Source organism: Falco peregrinus, chromosome 9 (assembly GCF_023634155.1).
Source record: "Falco peregrinus isolate bFalPer1 chromosome 9, bFalPer1.pri, whole genome shotgun sequence".
In the NCBI taxonomy this organism is placed as follows: Eukaryota; Metazoa; Chordata; class Aves; order Falconiformes; family Falconidae; genus Falco; species Falco peregrinus.
In genome coordinates, this window is record NC_073729.1 from 33,072,167 (window position 1) to 33,093,463 (window position 21,297).

General features: G+C 46.0%; 1 protein-coding gene across 1 annotated transcript in view; it reads right to left on the reverse strand.

Annotated features, from left to right (window-relative positions):
* Positions 1 to 21,297, reverse strand: part of RIMS4 (regulating synaptic membrane exocytosis 4) — a 56,242-nt gene that overhangs the window by 5,449 nt on the left and 29,496 nt on the right. The window contains exons 2-5 of the mRNA XM_055813719.1: positions 15,504 to 15,645; positions 2,684 to 2,796; positions 1,930 to 2,031; positions 1,533 to 1,672 (exon numbers count right to left, since the gene is read on the reverse strand). Of these exons, the coding sequence (XP_055669694.1) occupies positions 1,533 to 1,672; positions 1,930 to 2,031; positions 2,684 to 2,796; positions 15,504 to 15,645 (497 nt within the window). The remainder of the gene's footprint in view (positions 1 to 1,532; positions 1,673 to 1,929; positions 2,032 to 2,683; positions 2,797 to 15,503; positions 15,646 to 21,297) is intronic.

A 21,297-nucleotide genomic window follows, 5' to 3' on the forward strand; every position in this document is an offset into this window, starting at 1 on the left:
CACCTGCAGGTAAAACCTGGTCCTGGCACAGTAATAGGCCTTGGACACAACAAAAGGTGGCCTGGGGGGAAAAGGGCAGGAAAAATAAACAAAGAAAAAACAGGGGGGCAACAGTTTGTGTCAAAAGCCAAGTTTGAGGAAAAGAGGATGTCTTAGCTTCTGCACTCGGAGCTCGTGACACAGGGCAGATGGAGACGAGGCACGGCTACTCACCTGGAGAAAGGGCAGGAGCTGAGCGCTGGCAAGCGGGACCGGTGACGCAAGGGGCACACATGGAGTGGCATGCAGGGGAAGCAGAACAGACTTGCCGAGAAAGGCTTGCGGATGCAGAGGAAGGTCTAATGAAAGAGAGCTGGCAGACGAGCAGGGAAAGCTGAATCACACTTACGACACGATGGAGACCAGTGGGTGGAACAACAGATGTAGTGAGGGTCATGGGCTTAGGCATGCTGGAGATCTGCACGTGACCAAGTGGCCCTACGCGGCTCAAGACAAAGGTGACGACTGACTCCAGAGCGAGTCCGTGTTCTGAAGAGGAGAGCATGAGTATGATGGGTTATGACGGTGACTAGTGATCTCCGGCTAATCCTGACAGTTTCTTTCCCTAGGCTCCAAATAACCAGAACATTATTGACAAATGTCAATTAAAAGACAAAAATTAATGCTCTAGGTCAGCATTAGATGGAGCAAGCCACTGCAGAAAGTTGGTCTGGTGGCACTGCCACTGGCAGAGAGCCAAGCTCCTCATTTTATTCTCCTGGAATAAGTGCCTTCCTGGCAGCAAGGCAGCAGGTAAGGAAACCCACGCAAGGCAAAAGCAGACCAAGCCAGGTCTCACCCCGTTTCAGTCAAAAATAGGCAGTCCCGTTGCAACAGGGCAAAAGGCTTCTAATTAAGGTAAATGAGGAAGAGCTCGCTAATGAGAAGGATCCAGCAGGTTAGCTAGCAATTCATGTGCCAGTGGAGGTAAGCAATTGAAACTTGCAGATTAATTACATCAGTATTACCAGTGGATTTTAGCCAGACTTTACTGGATGGAAATGATTTAGGTATGGATTAACAATGCAAATCACTCTTTGCTCTGGAAACATAGGTGCAGAATTGAAAATATGAGCATGGCAGAAAATATATGGCAGTAAAAGAAGAGGCAGAAAAAGGCAGGATTGGGTGATGGCCAACACAGAGTGCTCTGAATATGTATAAACGCAGAAGATAACCTATGCTGCAAGATTGTTCAGCATCTATAGGTACTACCTATCTCCTAACTGGGTGGGGACAAAAAGAATTAAAAAAATAAAAATCAATCTTTTCCTGGTAGGCACTCATGTTACCTGGCAGGGTGTCAAATAACAATGTTTGAGTATGAAAAAAGGTTTTTCTTTCCATTTGTTACATTCAGATCATCGATTGGTTCAATGAAAGCATTGGCTTTTCCTCATCTATGTTAATTATCCAGATCTCTTGCCAGACTTAATATCTTCCAGCAGAGATGGAAAAGAGAGATGGGCAGACTTGAGACTTGCTCATCTTACCTGTAATACTTTGCCCTGCGGGCTCTCAGCAAACAGTAACACCTGATTGTACAAAGGGTCTAATGATTTGCGAGCCACTTTTGTCTTCTTTTTCGCAATGCACACGCCATTCTCTAGCAGGTAAGCTTTGATGTAAGCAGCTGGAAAAAATAAATATGGTCAAATATGAAAAAAATCTTCATGCTCACTTTAGGAAAGACAGAGTACCACGTCTCAGGTATTTCTAAAGAAGGCATTTACAACAGTGAAAAGATTTGCTCAACCAGACTTATTTTCAATACTGCATACAGGGTGCTTATTCCTGCAGAAGCCAAGCAGAATTAAAATTTCTCCTATCAGCAAGCATCGCAGGAGGCTGGGGCTCGGTGAATTACTTTAGGACGTCAAAGCATACTACCTGGCAGAGTTTTGGAGCCGGGTTTTGGTGTCAGTCCTCGAGCCTGAATGATATCCACTTCTAGCTGCCCATTTCGCTCTTGCAAGCCAATTTCCACATCCCCTAAACCAAAGCATCAAAAGAGAAGACATTCAAAACAATACCTCTGGGGGTTACTAAAATGTTTTAAAAAAAACGGTCTTCATGTCACACCTGCTAGAGCTATAACAAACTGTAGGTCCCGAGTGCCTGATCTCCTCCTGCGTTACTCTGGAGCAGCTCTACAGTGATTCAAGCCCACATTTTCAAAAGCAAGCTCTACCGCCGGCCCTCTAACGTGGTGGCTTTGGTGACTCAGCCTCATACTCTTCAGCGGCAGCTAGCCTCTCATCTCTCCCAAACTGAAGCACCTAGAACTGCAGGCTGCTTTGGAAAATGCAATTACGGTGGACATAAGAAAATCTTTACAGAGCCCAGTGGGCCTTAGAGAGCAAGAAAAACAGGAAGATGCACGCAATGCATTTTCAAGATTTCAGCTGCGTTTTACTTCGTCTGTGCCTTTCAGATCTCACAGAGAAAAGCACAAAGCTGGTGCTCTCCTATGAACGCCGCATTTGCAGCAATCAGCAAAACCTTTCAGCCAAGCTTACTTGATTTAACAGAGAAATGGAGCGGGAGAACAGTAAATCAGCACACGCTGGACGCATTGTTAGGGCTTGTACGAGCTGCCTGTTCAAGGTTAAACTAAAGGCACCTAACATTTTGTGTTCCTTACCCATCGAGGTGGTGGCCAAGGTCTGACGCCCAACAAATTGTGCGGGTCCCATGCTCCCCAGGAAGTCACTGAACTGCCCAGCTGATGCCAGATGGACTCCACTGAAATTCAAGCTGCAAAAGAAATTGATTTTGGCAAGTTGTTAATTTGCATTTTAAAGCAACCCAGTAACTAAAGAACCAGATGTTAATATATCTTTGAAATGAACAACATCAACAGAAGCCTTTTTGCTTTGCAAAACTCACTGATTCCCAAGCAGTTTAGTTACATGGAATCCATTTAAAAATCCCTTTCCCCACAGAAAAAAAACCAACCAACACAGTAATGATTACAGGCACCAGTTGCTTGATACTTGTTTAACTATAACTAATTGTCTGTAAGGAAAATCTCTGTCTTTTCAGGCTCATACGCAGCCTGTAACGTTTTCCAGGTAGTGTTATAATCTTCCCAGCATAGTTTATGGGATGTCTCTTGGTAGCTGTCCCTTCCCAATCTTCATTTATGGGGACAAAGCAAAGCATCTAGAGCAGTAATTAAAAGTGAGATGATGGGTGCTAGCATCCGTCCCCTTGGGACTCAGTTTGCTATTTATTTATCACACACATCCAAGGCGATGCATCTCCTTTTTGACCAGAGGGCCCCATTTCCTACCACCCAACACCAGGAGCATCCACCACATCCACTGTGCGGTCTTCATACCTGTTTCTGTGACTGGGCCTGAAGCAATCATGAAGAGCACCTGAATGCTGGTGCAAGGCTAAAGAGACAATACCCTCAAACACCAGCAAAACTTCTGCTGCAGTTACTGCAGTGAAACAAAACCTGCTGGGGGGACCGAGCATCCAAATCTAATCACCAGGCACCTGAGGCTGATCTATGGCATGGCTACATGCAGGTCACTGCCTGTGGACACAGGTGAAGCAATGCAAAAGGGTCAAACCTTGGGGTACACTGATACAAACCAAGATTTATACAGTGGTATCCTGATTTATGCAGCTGTTTCAGAGGTTGCGCAAAAACATGCCGCGAGGGGCAAGGAGGAGGCTTGAGGCCACCATTTGGCACCTATGTTTGTCCTGCAGGCATCTGCTAAACCATGAAACACACATTACAAGCTTTACGCCGGGGTACCCATGCTACCGCGCCGGTTTTGCTCTCTGCCTCCAGGGAACCTGCTGCACGTCAGTCAGGCACAGTTACGAACCTCCTACACCTTTCCAAAAATCCTTGGAGGGGGACAATTACCCATGTAATGACACAGCTCCCTGCTTCCCCAGATTTGTTTCTTAGAAGGGTTGCAGTGAGGAGGCTGCACGTTCAGCGCAAGTGAAGCCGCAGAGGAGCCTGCCTGCGGGGTGGGCTGGGAACCGCGGGCGCTCACGCAACTTGAGTCAGCCACAAAGATTCATTGATCCCCCGCTGCAAAGCCAGTTACATTTGAAAGACATTAAAAAAAGAAGTGTTTTTAAAAAAACCCACCCTATTCAGCCAAAGAAGTGTTAACTTCAGCTCTCATTAGCTATTTGCAGACCTTCTCTCAGCCCCACAGGAATATTTATTTATTCAGATGAGGAAGCCCGCACACACCCCTCAGCATCTTGCTGTGCACGAGACTACAGACTAAGAGGACATGTCACTAGGACATATCCTCAGGACCGGTTCAGGGGGTGGCTCAGCTCACCGTGACTGGGGCACTAAGTGAGATGGCCACACTTCCACGGAGCACCGCACCCTCTCTCTGCACCGACCTGGCTCTCTGAGAAACCTGGTTATCACTGCTACAAGGGAGCTGCTGAGCCATCAGCAGGGAAAAACCTGCCCTTGAGCTCTTCACAAGTGTCACCCTTGTGGAAAGGGAGGAGGGTGTCTTGGTGTCCTGGAAGACAGGCGGGGGGGGGGGGGGTGGAACTCTGCACCGGCTGGATTTTCTGCAGTTCGGTGTTTTTTCACCCTGCATCCGCTGTTTGCACAAACACTCCATGTGATATTTTGAGATACTATAGAAACAGCAGGGTTTATAATTAGCATTAATTGCAGAGAAAGCTTAAGATTTTTCTTGGGTTTTCAGTATCACGAACTCTGCAGAGGCGCTAAGTGCATCCCTAGTGCCACCATCCACACTGGGGACAGAGGCAGCCCGGGCTGCACTCTGCTCCCTCTGGACAGGCACCTCCTGCCCCACCACCCAGCGGGTGCCTGCTGGGGCAGCCCTCTCTGGGGAGCAGCACCCTGAGCACAGGACCAGGGCAGAGATGCTGGATTTGTAGCCAGGCTCCTGCTGATAGACTGCGCACAGACAGAGTGATGTCCCCAGGACTGGTAAATCTACAGGGACAGGGACGTGTGATGGGGAGAGCAGGGGAGCCCGGAGCCAGACAGGCTTTATCAGGCTCATGATTTGCCCATACAAGGAGGGAAGAACTGAGTCCTGGTGCACACAAGGACCAGCGAGACTCCTTGAGCCTGCTGGCTCAGGCATTTTGAGCTGCCCACAGAGTCAAAAAAGGATGAAAAGTAGTGCTTACAGAACCCAAAATAGTTCAAGCAAAAGGAGACCTGACAGAGAAAGACATAATGGACCATCAGTCAGAAGGTAAATGTTTTCTTTATTTTCCTCAACTCGTGGAAGATAAATGGGCCAAGCTTGGGTCTCACTCCTACCCTGGGGAGTATGTGACCTGAACAAGCACGTAAATAACAAGCTGGCAAGGCAACTCACAACTGTTCAGGGGAATGTTCACTGCTGTGCGCAAAACAGATGCTTAGGCTCATTAAAAGACGCTGAGGACCAGGAAAGCAGAGGGGAAATCCAGGACGGAGCAAAGCCTAGCGCTGCGAGAGCTCACAGCACACCCAGAAGCAGGTCTTGCAGCAATCCCTCTCCGGGGTGAAGTCCAGCCACATTACTGCATTGGGACACAAAGCTGGGAGAAGACCACTCGCAGAACTCTGCTTGCTGCAGGACAGAAGAGTGAGACCCTTCTGGCCCCTGAGGGCTCAAAATACTCCAAAAAACCCTGTCCAGGAAACCATTTCCTCTTACCTGCTGGGCAGACAGTCATGTCAAAGGCTGATGCAAAGTATCTGATCCGTGCGTGGAGAGAAACCACCCCGTGCTCTCACACACCTCCTTACCCCTCCTTTGGACAACGCTGCTAGCAAAGGCTCTGCCCAGCAGCTAGGGCAGCTCAGGAGAAAATAAAAGCACCTGCTAATGGAGCAGCCGATGCTGCAGCCTACATCAACGATCCAAAGCAAAACAGCAGGAGAGCACGAAGAACAGCATTAAAAAGCACAAGAACAAGGGCTGTTGGGCTAAAGGTAAATGAATGGCAACTAGAAGTGTCTGCAGCAAAGCTAAACATTGCTGTCATCTCCACACAGATTCACAAGTCCAAGCACTTGGGATGACCTTGAAAGAATGAATGCTCCTCAGCACAAATGACAGCAGGAGGGCAGGACGGTGCTGCAGGGACACCAGGGCTGTGCCGCAAGCGCGGACCCTCGCAAGGAGAGCAGTCAAGCTGCTGCTGGAGTGAATCTGCTGCTGCTTTGTAGCACCGAGGCTGATCTCAAAAGGAATGCCAAAAGCCCGCTTAAACACTCAGGCCAAGGTCAAGACTCCGGCAGTTTGGCTAACAGCCTCAGTTAATAGGTTTACTAGCACTGTATGAAACTCAATATTAGGTTAGACAGTTAATGTTCCCCGTTGTTATATTTGACTGGAAAGCGAAGACGTAGGGAATTAATTCTTTAATAGATTATGCCATTAGCTGGTGGGACTGGCTGCTATGTTGCACAGAGGTTGACCTTTTGCAGTGCTGCTTTATTAGACATTAGAAGCAGCAGCTCTAAATCAGGCTCCTTGGCTTTGACCGATTCCTGGACATATATTTGGATATTGCCAATAACCCTGGAATGGAAACAATTTCTGTCTGGAAAAATCATAAGCTACCTCCAAGAAAGTCATTGCTTCTCCCTTGAGAGGAGAGGGAAGGGGAAAATAAAACTGCAGAAATTTAGTACGAATGTGAATTAAAAACAGCAGGAACCATTTAGCTGCATCGGCTAAATTTAGGATGCTCAAATACAGCTCAGTGAGCTCTGTCTGTCAAGTGCTCAGAGAGGAGCTGGGATGCCGAGGTGAGGGGGCTGCGTACAGTGTGATTCTGAGATCAATGGGATAGACCTTACCCATTCACTTGCTTGCTTTTCCTGCAGCTGAAGCAGGGAGGAAAAGAGCTCCAGGGACCACTGTGACTTCTTCCAGCTCTTTAATTGCAACCCTGGTGCTCCCAAGAGTCCTCCCCTGCCACTCTGCATGCTCAGCAGACTTTTCCTGCCTGACCTCTGAAGAAACTGAGCCGTTTCTCACCTACCCTTGATTCAGCAGCCAGTCCTCCAGCTGAACCACCACACGCTAGATGTGCTGGCAGGGAGACATGCTCCCGAAGGGATCTGCTGCAGGTGACGGTGGCAGCTCCACCCTGGGAGACAGCCAGCAGATGGATTTCATACACACTGGAGTGACTCTGGAAAGCCCTTCCCCTCTCATCATCGAACATGCCTCTCCCTTAAGGGGAGAAATCGCTACAACCTGGTTATCACAAATACCAGATATGTTTGTGGTTTTTTGTTTTTTTTTTTAATTGCAATCTGAAAAAAACTGCTAAAAATAGCTGGAGGAATAAAGAGGGGGCATTTTGCAGCTGACTTGCAAACAGCAACTGTCATAACCAGCAGGGCCCCGGGGAGCGAGGCTGCAGCAGGGCCATCTTGTGCTGACAAACAGCCACACACAGGGAGGATTAACAGGTGACACTTGTCATCCTTTTGTCTAAAGGGCACAAATCCTCCGCTGAGTGAGGGCAGCACAGCCTTTTGAACAGGAAAAAGAAATTAATTATCTCTTCTCTGGCCCTCTGCTTTTGCTAATCATGATTCATGGGCTCTGCTTTGCCACAGCTGAATGAGAATGATTTTAATGAAGTTAAAGATTATGGGGTTTGCTGCGGGATTCGTTGCAAGTCGAATGCGACTCCATTACTGACTTGAAGGCACGGAGAGGTCAGTGACACCTCCAGGGCATCAAGGACAAATGAAGGACATTCTGCCAGCAGACCTGCAGACCACTGCCCTGGGCTGTAGGTAAGGAGGCAGCAGCAGGATGACACTGGGTACTATCGACCCCGGGCTCTCCGAGCTCACCAGTGTGGAGCAGCACCAGCAGAACCCCCTAGGAACAGTAGTTTCGTTTGCACAGGCGCTCCACCCCAAGGCTCAACACAGGCTGCAAACCCCATTTCAGACACATGGATAAAACACCCATTTGTCAGCCCAAGCCGTCCCTGGCACTGCAGCCAGCCAGCAGAGAGGCCTCCACGCGCTGCAGAAGGCATGGCAGCATGGGCACACCTCGGGAGAGCGGGGGACAGCGGCTCTTCTGCAGTCGTTTGGACACCCGCGAGAGGGAGACAAGCCCACGCAGAGCCGGGGCTGCGAGGCTGCAGCTGGCAGGCAGAGCCCTCAGCCCGGCCCGCAGCTGCCAGCGCTGCCCGGATGAATCCCCAGGCAGAACATGGTCCTCATTACCATTCCTGACTTCATGTGACAGCATCAACGATTTCTTTCTTTTGCAGAATAAAACTGCGTGTTCGCTCAGTCTTAGGAACCCTGCCCTTAAACTGGGGCTGAGATTGCCTAGATGTTCTTCTTTTAAACACAACATTCATAATCCTGATTATTTAGGAAATCTGTGCAGCAGTCTCTGAAGACTGTGCTCCTGCGTTGCACGCTATAGGTCAGGGCATATGAACTCTGTCCTCTGTGGTGTAATTTAAGAGTGGCTTACAGGCTCTTTGCCAGCTGCTTGCTTCCCTACTCTTTCAAGCTAGCAGCACTCCCTGACGCACCTCTTGCAAAGATCTGTGCCCTTCCTCTCCACGTGCAAAGCATCACGCAGCCGGTTCCCTCACAGCAAGGCTGCTGCTCTTCACACGTATTAGGACGGAGAACTAGCTTTTCAATGTTTCCTTGTAAACTGCCCAAGATCTGAATGCTTAGATGGACAGTGCTGATTTCAATATGAAATGGTATAAAGAAAATTCAGAGCACCTGTGCCGATCCCTCTCATACCGCATATGTGGCTCTGCTCAGCCTCTTCCACACCCCCTCCCAACGTCTGCGGCGCATTAGCATGCAGAGTGTGTGACAGCACAGACACATTTAGGGAAAATGTTTCATTAATTTCTTTTCCTGTCCATGCGGAGTTTATCTGACCTCTTTTCTAAATCTATTTTTAAATTGCTTCTGGGACTCTGTATGCCAGGTATACCATTATGCTGTTGCAAGCATCTGCAGAATCGGCTTGTCAAAACCTTGCAAAACTTACAGAAAATACGGTAAGAACCCATCTCCACAGGTAACTCGGTTCACACCCAGGTCCCAAGGCCAAAGCAGTCTTATTTACATCATTCATGACAACTGCCTAACCTATTCTTAAAAACCCTCCTTAGATAATTTATTCCTGTGCTTTGCTTTACTTTTTCCTTCCACATCTTTCCCCAGCCCTTCCTCTTTGCACATCAGACCTCAAACACAATTCAAGTATTACCAGTTCAAAGCACAGACCAGCATGTTCCCTTTCTTTTGCCCTTGCTACAGTACTTCTCAATTCTATCTTACAAGACTTTGGGACTGGTCTCGACTGTACCAATCTGTAACGGCCACACACTGCCTGCTATATCTGTGCAGAAGAAATGTAGGGTGAGGTATTCACCTCCTGCTCCCTTCACAGGCGGGGTGTAACACCCTTTTATTGAAGAGCTCTGTCAAGGGGAGGGGTATTTCGAGAAGACTTTGTCCTCCCCCTTGGACCAAATCCCCATTCCTGCCGCCCTATTACACCTGCACATCTTGCCCTCTGCCGAGCCGCGCTGCTCCACCGCTGTGGGTTCAGCCAGGTGGGTGCTGGTGAAGCCAGGCAGCTTCCACGCAGCCACCCCCCAGCACACCCAGAGAACAGCTATTTTCAGAAGATAACATTTTGTCTTGTGCTTTTCATGGATTTATTCACACTATCCACACAGCCGCCTATTTGCTATCAAGTCTTTAGAAGCAATACGCTTTTAAAGAGGTGCTCCACCGCGTCCGGTGTGTACATGAGGTGTGTTTGGGCTCAGGGCTCAGAAATTATTGTTCTGTTCTTGTAAATATTTCCTAAAAGACGACTTTTTCTTTTTTAGTCCACTTATGACAGAAAGTTGCAGTTAACAAGCAAGTTGCCTACACACAGCCATGCAACTGAACAGTTTGACTTGCACAGCTGAACTAATAAATTTGCTGTATGTCTGCATCTAACACCTACCTAAGTTCTCCAGCTCTATCTTTAAAAAAACAGGGACAGCAACACATACTTTCTTCATCCAGAAGAAAGGGGGAGGGGGGAAGTCTCCTCTGAGATTGATAACATATTTGACAGTTATTTTATTTGAGCATAAAAAAACCCATCAGAATTCCAATTTCAGGCAGCAGTAACAATCACGCTCATCCATATTGCATGTTAAGGTCTTTTAAATCGCATCTTACACACAGAAGCCAAGTAGGTATCTGTCAGCTAAGGAGGAAGGCAGAACTGGTTAATTTAACAACCATTGCCCCCATCTTTAAAGTATTTATGGTGCACATGAGGAATTACTAATACAACACACACCTGACTACATAGTCAGGGGACTGGGCACACAGCCCCTTACCCTGTCAAAGTTGATGTGAATGCTGCAGGAGCCTTCACATTGGCTGGAAAGGTTTTCTATGAGCATCTATCCCTGCAGGACCCAAACCCAAGGTAACCCCACACCTCTCCTCTGCCAGGCAATATCCCCATTTCTGTCTCTCAACAAGCTCAGCTTCTCTCCTGGCCACTCCACTTTCTGCAATGTTTTTAGCACTCTGATGTGCCATCTTATGTGCTGTAACACACTGTGCTCTACTCGCGTATCCGATTCCTTCTGCTGTATGAATCCTGCCACCTAAATGGTGCTATAAAAACCACGCAGTGCATTTCGTACAAAGACCTCCTCCATTCCCTTCCCCAACTTACCAGGCTAACTCCATTTTTAGCAATCGCTAGTCATCTCAGATGCGCTGAATAAAAGATAGCTACCTGCCTTCAGAGAGCAATTTTGCCTGTTCCCAAGAGGTTGCCGAAGGTGGGATTCACTGTATTTACTGCTGTAACTGCAGCTCTCAAGGTCACATCCCTTCCAAGTCACCCTGGTCAAGCTTAACAGGTTTAACATGTGCTGTAGATGAACAGGCTGACTGATTTCTTGATCTATTACAGAAACAATCTCTGTGCCTTTCCCAGTTTCCATCTCAAAAGGCCTTTATTTCTTATAGCCTGAAGTGTACTAACAACACATTTCATTACATTTTTTTAAAAGGACTCAAATAAAATGAAAGCCCTAAAGATAATTTTCTATGAAAGAGTCTAAAAGTCCTCTGGCTTTGGATACCAAGGTGCATTTAGGAATCAAGTCTTTTGGTAACTCTTAAATGATGATTTGAGTAATTCAAATGAAGGACAATTTTTGGTGAAGAAAATTGAATTTTTACGTGGCCATACGGTCACAAGCCAAGACAGTATTTTCTCCAGCTTCCTTTTAGCTATCGCTCCACAGTAAAGCAGAGAAGGGCAGGCAGCTCTCCCAGCCCAAGCTCCTTCCCAGCACTGGTTCACATCAGCACAGATGAGAGAACTGGTAGAAACTTGTAGAAACAGCACGAGGCAGCACAAAGCCGAGAGGTGCGAGGTGCCCGTGCTGGCGGCACATGTGCCAGGCTGCATTCTGCCTCCAGCCCTTGTGACACAGCGGTGGCTTCAGGCAGGGCTCGGGCTGGTGCTGCCCTCACAGTGGGGAAAGAGAGATGATAAGGCTAACAAGATGCTTCCTTGCTGGACAGGCAGCATAGTCTCAGCTAATACAAGAACCATCCTCTAAGTCTTCGCTAGTCATTACTTGCTGTGCTTTTCTAAGGTAAGATCACATTCGCTCTCCGTAACTTAACCATCTCAGCAGTAGCCAGCAAGAACAAAAAACCTGGCGAGTACCACTTACTAGGGACTATGGCAGTTAACGGTCTTTTGTTCCAGGTCCATTTTTGTCTTTCTGCTGCGTTTTCAGAAAGAAAAGTCATTGGCAGGAACAAGTTACACACAAGTCCAGAATCTATTGCTTTCTGAATGTTGTACACTGTCTCGTGCAGCTGCAGCAAAACTCAGCCAAAACAAGATGTATGTTGTGCAAGAGCCAGGATGGAGCTGGAGATCTCTGTTGAATCTCTGGAGTTTGTTTGTGAGTTATTGCAATATCCAGAATTTTATCCTTGCACTAATCTTGGGTGTCCTGGGACTACCTGGTAGGCACTTGCTACAGTGGGTAACTGTCCTCTCATGCAGCTTTTAAAGTACATACATAGAAGAAAATACTGCTGTAGAGATTTGTAACCAGTGCTAAGACTGGTCTGGGTGAATTATGAATGGAAACATCTGTTTGTGAGAAAGCACAACCAACCCGTCAGCAGCAGACCTGCCCTCTGACAACAGGAGGACCAACAACAAGGTTAGAGAGCATATCGCATCCACAGCCTGTCTGAAAGCACACTGCAGCCACGAAGAGCCCACAAACAAGGGAACAAAAAGGTAGCAGCACTGCTTAAGATCCACAGAGATCAAAAAGAGCAAGACCTCAAGGTGAAAGATTACACCGTAATAACAGGCAAGCCCGAGAAAGCATCAAAAAACTAGCCCAAGAGCCGGTTTGTTGTGAAGAACAACTCAGAAGACACAGTGAGGGCCTGACAGATGGTGTCCCTGGTCCTCCCTGCAGCACACAACGGAGCCTGCCTACAGCACCTGGATGCACAAGGCTTGGCGCCTGCAGGGGCGGTGAGAGCACAAGCGAGTGAAACCTAGAAGCACAAGTGACTGAAAACAGTTTTGTTTAGAATAAATATCGTCTTTCCCTTCTATAAAGTCTCACATTGAGTTTTATTATATAAATTTGCTACACGAGTGCACAACCACTGTGCAGTATAAAAGCTGAGTAATATGGCTGGGGGACTTTTCATATGGCAAAAAACTACATGAAGCAGCGTGTTGATACTGTCAGCATTTACTGGCATGCTGTATGAGCTTAAACTCCAGGAGCTGGAATTTAAAGAACAGCTAATCTTCAGTATACTTCATCTTTAGGTAAAACCCTAAAGGGAATATTTTGTTGAAGGAGGGCCTAACATATCTGAGGGCAAGTACATCCTGTAGTAAGCGTCTCCATAAAAAAAAAAAAAAAGTGGATTTCATGCACTCTGGTACTCAGAGAAAAAGCAGCATTGCTCAAAATCACACACTACAGAAAATTCTTCGCGATACTTTGCGCTGGCACAGAGCAGTTGTAGCTCGCTGCCACCAACATGAAAGCAGTCAAATGGCATCACTTCTCAAAAGCACCTCTGTATGTCTGAGAGCAGGTGTTTAGGCCTTCTGCAACAAAGTTTCACCAAATCTTTGATCGTTTCAGTGTGCCGCCTTTGGAAGTTGTCCTTTTAGTTCTTAAATTGAAAAGGTTTATAAAAACATACAGAAGTTGAGAAATAAGCCCTCTTGGAAGATGAGGCTTTGAATCCATTTTCTTCCCTGTGTGAACGTACCAAAGAGATGCATGGGTAGGGAGAACTAGGGCAACCTCATCTTGCTGAAAACCAGGGTTTTGGCAGTTACTGGTGAAAACTGTCTCTGACCTAGGAGTATCTGCATCAGTCAGAAATCTAGCATTAAAAAAGAAAATAAACTTGCCACAGCTAACACAGTCATATGGATCTTCATTTTGCCTCCCCGGGAACACAGCTACAGCAAATGAGAGAGGTCAAGAGAAATCTGATTTAGGAGAATACATTTCTGTCCCTCAAAGCTATTCCCCCAACAATTCCTTTCTTTGCTGCAGGAGTAGAGCGCAGAGAAACTCCTCTCTCACCATGTTTCAAGAGAATAGAGCCCTCTTAGCTCTTTGTACTCTTCGCCCTGTTTGCTTATCAATTGTGGCTCAGACAGATAGCTGCAATTCCCACTGGCTTTCCAGAAGACATCAATTATCCCACCTAAGAACAAAGCATCCAGGAACCACTTAATCACGCTTTTCAGAGAAGTAAGAGGAGAAACCGCCCCATCCCTGGCAGAGGGGCTGGCAAGGATGTTCTGGCAGCGTTCAAGATTGGAATACCAAATGTTAAGACTTGTTCTAATATAGACAATTTGGATTGCAAGACAGGATTTGTCTTCCTTTGTTGAGCTGATAGCTACATGCTGCTGGCCTTCAGGGTAAAACAGTACTTGTATGGGTGCAATATTCTGTTGGCAGAAATATTCTCTCTCCAGGAAAGCCCAATCAAAGCAAGCCAGCATATGTAATGATAGGACACAGACCTTTCGGAGAATTATATCCCTTCCCAGGAGGGTAAGCTATGCAAATATAAAAAGGAAAGAATTCTACTCTGCATGAAAGCAGATTTTTACCCCACATTGCCAAGGGACTGAACCTAATCACTAATCCTCTGCGTCTCGTAGCAGAGACAGAACTCCAAGCCACAGGACTGTGCTGGTGTAGCAGGAATATTTCCCTGGAGACAGCAGCTCACAGAAGAGATAAAGGTACATCACAGCTTTGGAGTGACAAGATTGCTATCGCAGCCTGTGCTTCATTACTATTTCCAACCTTGAGCACAGATCTATGATGCCTTTCCAGGATTAGCCTACTTCTAACGCTAAAGAAAGTCTCTCTTAATTTACAGCCTGTTACTTATTTAACACCAGAATCACATTAATTGAGAGCGTTTTTGGACTATCCCAGCATTTTAGCAGTACATTGTACTTGGAATATCACGTAGGACTAGAGAGAGTGTACAGAGCGATGCCAAGTGTGGTGCCTGGCTAAAACAGAGAACATTTTAGGTATACAAACATTTTCACCTCACACCTAGAAGCACGGAATCTGATGGTATATATTACCTCCTTTTTTAAATACTGGGGGTTTTTCACCTCCAAACATTCCCATGAATAGTCATCTTAATAAAATTATTATAATCTCCATATATGGCTTCAAATAGTGGAAACAGAAAAACCAGAACTGGAGACAAGTCGGCCCCCAAAGTTCCGGCCTAAGGATCCCCTGCCTTGCATTTTGGTATAAAGCCTAAATGCAATAAAGCGTGTTGTAATTTTCCTTGGGGTCAAAAGCCTTTTCTAAAACACATTTTTTTAGGACACTTAACTCAGACGAAACAAAAGAAAATTCATTACCAAAAGTATATGCATGCTTCTAAGTATGTGTTTTGGCATGAGAATGATTATTTTTATACTTGCATCCTTTTTATCACCTTAGCACTTACCCCCAAACCAAAGGGCTGTTCTGAAACAGGGGAGGTGAACAAATATTGTGCAACATTAAAAAGTACTGGCTTATAATTTATTACCAGTAACGAGCCTCAGCTACTCACCCTGAATTATTCTTCTAAAGGCAAAGTGGTTAAAAGTAATGGGGATCTGCTTCAGCTCAGAATAATGAGGACACTAAAACAAGTATATAAACAGCTAAAGTATGTCCCAGCTATGCAGGCAGAGAGAACTGCTCTAATTGAATGGGCAGTACACCTGCAGCATAGGCAAGTCAGAAAAACACATCATCTATCATGCTGGAGGGAAATTAATAGGTACATGAAGAACAGCGCATCCCACAAGTGATTACTCAGCTCCCTTTCAGCAACTTACTTTCCCTCTGATCCATAGCTGTTCATGCTGTCCTCAATGGACTCATGGCTGGCCTGACGGACGGTCCGGCTGGGCATTTCAACCGCCAGCCCAGTTTCTGTGCTCCTTTGGATGGCTCCTTTGAGTCTCCGACCATCCCCATCTAGGAACAAAAGGGGGGAAAAAATGGTAGTCAGCTATTGTTCCCAGCACCTTTCACAATGACAGAGTCCAGGAGAAGCAGAGAAGGTCTTTCAGAAGGTCAGCCTGGCATCTGGTAGCCAGGCAGCACTTGGTTCTCACGCAGCATTCAGTTACTCAGCCCTACTTCATCAGCAGCTCCCAGTCAACTTTGGAACAAACTCAGTGCTCCAGCAAGCCAGGGCCCAGCAGATACTCAAAACATACACACCACCCTACCTACTCCAACCATTTGTACCAATTAATTATGCATCGCGTACAGGTGCATGCAGGCACACAAGCTGGCTATATAGGGAGCTACCAGTTTGGGAACACAGCAGCAGTGACCACAGGCAGAGCCGAGGCACACAGCCTGACCATGCCTCAAAACGTTTCCCAAATCCCATGTTGCTGCCTCAGACTGTGTGGAGCAGCCAAAAGCCACAGGTAAGCACCAAGGCAGCAGAGTGGAGGAAGAGGTCAGGTGGCACCAGAAGTGCTGTGAAGGCAGCAGGCCTTCCTGATGGACCACAGGGGAATAGTTGAGTACGGCCCAAACATTCCCTGGTGGCCCCTGGAAAGGCACTAGCAGTGGAAAACCCTGGAGAGGACTATTCCCCTTCGTACATGCCCTCAGCCACAGCGCAAAGGGAATTAATAGGTTCTGGTTCCCCCGGGGTGCAGTCTTCAGAGGCTCAGCCCTCTGAAATTAACAGCTGCTATTTTCATCTTCCATCTCTAGCAGTCTGTTTCTCAGAACAAACCATGTTATGTAATGAATATGTAATGAATACCATTACCATTAATTGCTTTAGCTGGTGCTAGGAAGCTCCAGATTTCATCCCACATACAGCACTCATCCTGAAACACATCTGCTACAAGTTTTCTGAACAAAGCAGAATTATCTAAATCCTTTAAAGATGCTCGCCTGTTAACCTGATTCAGGCAACAAACCTCTGACCCGCAGTGCCCTCAGAAAACCACCAGCTTTTTGAGTACCACCCCTGGAGAAGAAATGACCCAGCTACTGAGCCTAGAGAACTCAGGATCACCAAATATTAAACAGGTCTTTCCCAGCTACTTTGGGAATATAAGGATATCTGTAATAACCTGTATAAAATATGCAAAATGTTGTTAGTTGTTTTGTGTAGCAAGCTGCTTGACCCAAATTACTTTTATTTAGATCTTGGTGTGAACAGGCACTTTAAAAAAAAAACAAAACAAAACCAAAACAGTAAGATATCAGAAATGCTTCCTCCTATCCTACTTCTCAAATTATACCTACACTGAAATGCAAAGAAAAATTTTCCTTAAGTACAGCTATACAGTCCCTTTTCCTCTGGTATCGTGAGGTTTCCAAGTGGGTAAACATGTTGGCTCCAGGGCTCTGTACCAACTGCTGTCCCCACATATGGTGCAGCATGTCCCTATGGGCTAAGAGGACAGAATATGCATGTTCCTGGTCAACACTAACCACAGTTTGTATTGTTTGTGTGCCTAGAGCAACATATGAAGTACATTGTATAAATCAGTAAGTTACACAAACGTAAAACACATTTTTAATGGGCCTTCAAAATCCAAACCTTCAGGCAAGAATAAGAACATAGGCATCAACGAAAACAAAGCCTTGTGAAATGGCCTCACCTACTCTCCTGACCACTGCAGAACATCTGCAAGCCTCATACAGCTTGTTGGATCCTCTGATGGCCTTTGTAGGTTCCTTTGAGAGCATCCCACATCCTTGTAGGCAGACTTAATGGTCCATTTAATTTGTCTCGCATTCACCTCCACAAACAATCTTTTAGTCACCTACACCCACCGATGCCCATCTCCCCTTCACGTGTGCGCTCTCAGAATATTCATCCTTCTGGTGCCTTTCAAGTTAGTTCTACAAGAGCTTTGGGGTAGGCAACCACAGGCAAAGCAGCAAATGAGAAACGCAGGAAAGAAATTAAAAACACCCTGTTGCCCAATTATGCAGACAATTCGGCTGGCACGGGACAAGTTCAGCTGTAGCACCACAACGCAACAGCTCTGCACTGCTGGCTTTCTGTGAGTGGGTGGCCTTCTAGTATTCCTGATCGCTGTTACAGCTATGACACATGGATATTCTTATTTAAAAATAAATAAATAAGAAAAAAAAATGTACCAGACAAACTCTGGAAAACAAGACAACAGGAATAGATGACAATAATCTTTCATTCCTCCCTCCTCTTCCAGACAGAGATGCACAGCGACTCTTGCTCTCACAAACCATCTCCCGTTATTCTGGTAAAAGGTTTCTCCAGCCTTTTCCCAGTCTCTTTTTTTTTCTAGGAGTTTCACTTGAACAGAAGGGGAGTAACATATCTGGCCAGAAAGGCAAGCTCCCACACCACTGCAACCAGAATCAAGACTAAAATAGGATAAGAGATAAGCATCAGCACCAGAGATGCCATCAGAAATGGGATATAGGTTCCTAAACTACCCAATAAACCCTGCAAGTCAAACTTCACCCACAGTCAGCATGTAATAAAAATACAATGTTTTAACCCCCTCAGTTGGGAGAGAAAGGCAGATCAGGAGCAGCACACCTGGAAAGGGTCAGCACAGAAAGGAAATAAATATGGACAAAGCTGCACTGCTTGTCTGTGGACCAAAAACATTTCACAAGCAATAGTCACCTACTGGCAACCTTCTCTGGTCACCGTGGAGCACGGCACAGGGGTTGTGTCTCCGCTCTTGCCTGAAATCTTATGCTTCAACACAATTGCAAAGCAAGGAGGTAAATGACACATGTCTATCTGGGTGTTGCCTGTCAAAACCGTTTGTCTAAATTTAATCGTTAGCGGTATCTGGAACAAGTAAGAGTAGTATCGACGCTTTCTGCAGTGTCACCAGATTTATTCCCTGCACCTTTTCCAGTTAAGCAGTAAACGACAAAGGTTAAGCAGCCAGTCAAGCCTGCAGTGCAACGCGCATCTGAAGAGCAGATTCTGCTTCAGGATGACCTTGGGAAGAAGAAATTTTTTGCTCAAATCTCCAGGATGAAGATACACAGCACCTCACAGGTGCCAAGAACCAGAAGGGACCAGCAGACACATTGCCAAGTTCTCTGTGTTGACAGGCGCTTAGATTTTGCTCTGTTCAGCCAAACAATTTATGTTTGGCTAAAGAATATCTCCTAAAAAGCTACCCACTCTGGAAGGTATCGAGAGATGAAAAATCTGCCATTTGCCTGTGCAGTTTATTTCACTACCTGACATTTAGAGATGTGCCTTAAGTTAGTCTGGTTTCAGCTTTCACCAAGCAGTTTTTTTAATGCTCTTCTCTACTACTAAGGCTGCTTTGTGTTCTCGCTATAAAGACTCTTCTGCGGCGTAATCAAGTCGTCATCTCAATCTTTTTTGACAAGTTAAACAGACCAAACTCTACGTTTTTCATGCTGACATTTCTTTCTCATGCCCTTGAATCTTTTTAATGACCTCCCCAGGTTTAGAATGCCCTTTTGAGAACACGCACAGCAGAACTGGAGACTGCGTTTTAGTGCAAAAACATGTACAGAGGTAAAAACCAGCTTGTGCTCTCATCCTCACTGCTTCTGCTTGCATCTCCCAAGGCCACAGCAAGCTTCTGGTATAGCATCACACCCTGTCTGGACTCAGTGCAGTCCCTGCCTGTCCTGCCAGTACAATCTTTTGGAACATTATATTAAGAAATAAGTAAGAAAAAAACATTTCATTTGAAGACAGTAAAAACTCCAGACAGCTCTATACAACTCCAATACTCTTTACTATCCTTCCAATGTGCATTATCACCTGTGAATTTAGTGAGGTTTAAACTCAAGCTTGCTCCAAATCAAATGAAAGCGCTTAATAGTGCCAGGCCTTCAAAGAGCCTCCTGCCTTTGAGGTTTTTCCTTGACAACTGCTTTTTGAAATGTGAAGTAAGTTTTTAATCTGTTTATCACATTTTTTAGGGTCATATTGTTCTAGGACAAAACCCTTACACACTTATCACATTTACCCAGATACTTGCTCCTACTAAAACTTGGAGAAAAAAAGTCTGACAAGACCCATTTTCCCTGAATCTTTCTTGACTGATATTAATTATATTCCGTCATTTTGTTCTTTATTAATTGGATCTCATTATCATGTTTCCCCTTATTCTGTCTGTGAGTGACATCAGATCAACTAAGCAAAAGTTCCCTCCAGACAACCCAGTAATGGATGAAAAGGAGTAAGGTGACCATGCGGGTGCCCTGCACAGCACAGAGCGTTCTTTGGAGAGTTCTCTTCCTTAAATACATTTTCAGCTGTCAATCGCATCAAGAGGCAGCTCTTCTCAGGGATGATACCACTGAGAATCGTATTTACCTTAAACCTCGGGGGTGGGGAAAGTTAAGTGCAGCATTGTCCCCTTCTCTCCCCCAAAGGAAGAGCCACCACTTCTTATATCCTCTTCTACATCAGTCCAACACACCGCTCTTTGAGGCCCTTCCTCTCTGCTACTGACAGGTCTCTCCACACTCTGAGCCCATCAAGACTTTAAAAATCAATGTGAGTTGTGCAATAGCTCATCACAAGGTCACGATCCTACGATAGATGTTTATTGAGCTGATGCTTCCAAGGGACAGAGTGCGCCCCTTTCATTGTTATCCTTACGCTCCCTCCTCTCCCATCGCTTCCCTTCCCCCACCCAGGCACTTGGTACCTTCCTTCTCTTTTCCTTTTTGTTTTCAATTTTTTCCTCCATGTTCGCTCAGTTTGCTGGATGCTGCCAACACAAAAAGAAACCAGCATGATGCATGTGCTATGGACACTCCCAGACTTCAGAATTAATTTATATTGATTTAACCCCCGAGACTAGGAATTGACTGAATTTCAACTGGATCAGCTTTGTTCCTAAATTAACCATCTGCTTCCAAACACAGAACACATTGGTACCCAAAGCACATGGCCACACAGCACCAATACCGGCCACCCAATACACACCAAAGGTCCAGCTAAACAACCTGGTTCGCTTTTTTCCCTTCCCAAACTTCACCTTGGGATGCAAGAGGAAAATCCAGAAGGGAAATCTGTTGGATGCCTCCTTTCAGTTGTTCCTATTGCAAAGCTCTGGAAAAGATAACATTTTATATTTCGAGGAAAGATTAGTCCAAGCTTGAGTGAACAGACTGCATTTCTGTTGCTTTTCTTACCCAAGCCAAGCAGTATGCATCGATTTGCATCCACACATGCTGCAGGGTATCGACCTGGGCAGACTCTGCTCTCTGGCTTCACACCTGGGTTCCTCAGCAAGTGCATTATCTGCTTTGCTCCAAAATGAAGCCCAGGTACAAACCAGCACTTATGAAGCATGAAGAATTGACAAGTCCAGCAACGAAACAGAGAAATCCCCATCTGACAGGCGTTATAGATCATGCAGAAGCAGAGATGAGGGGGATGAACCCTGCAGACAGCATCCAGGGGTACCAGGGGTGCCTGGCTGGACAGGACAGGACCTGACTGTTTGCAAAGGAGACAGGCCCTGAGCTCCGCAGTGGCTTATGCCAAACCTGCTTGCTCTATCCTTGGCTCAGACACAGACTTGCAAGCCCCTTCATTTTCCACAGCCACTAACTTCACTTCTAAGGTCAAAACTAAAGAGTTGA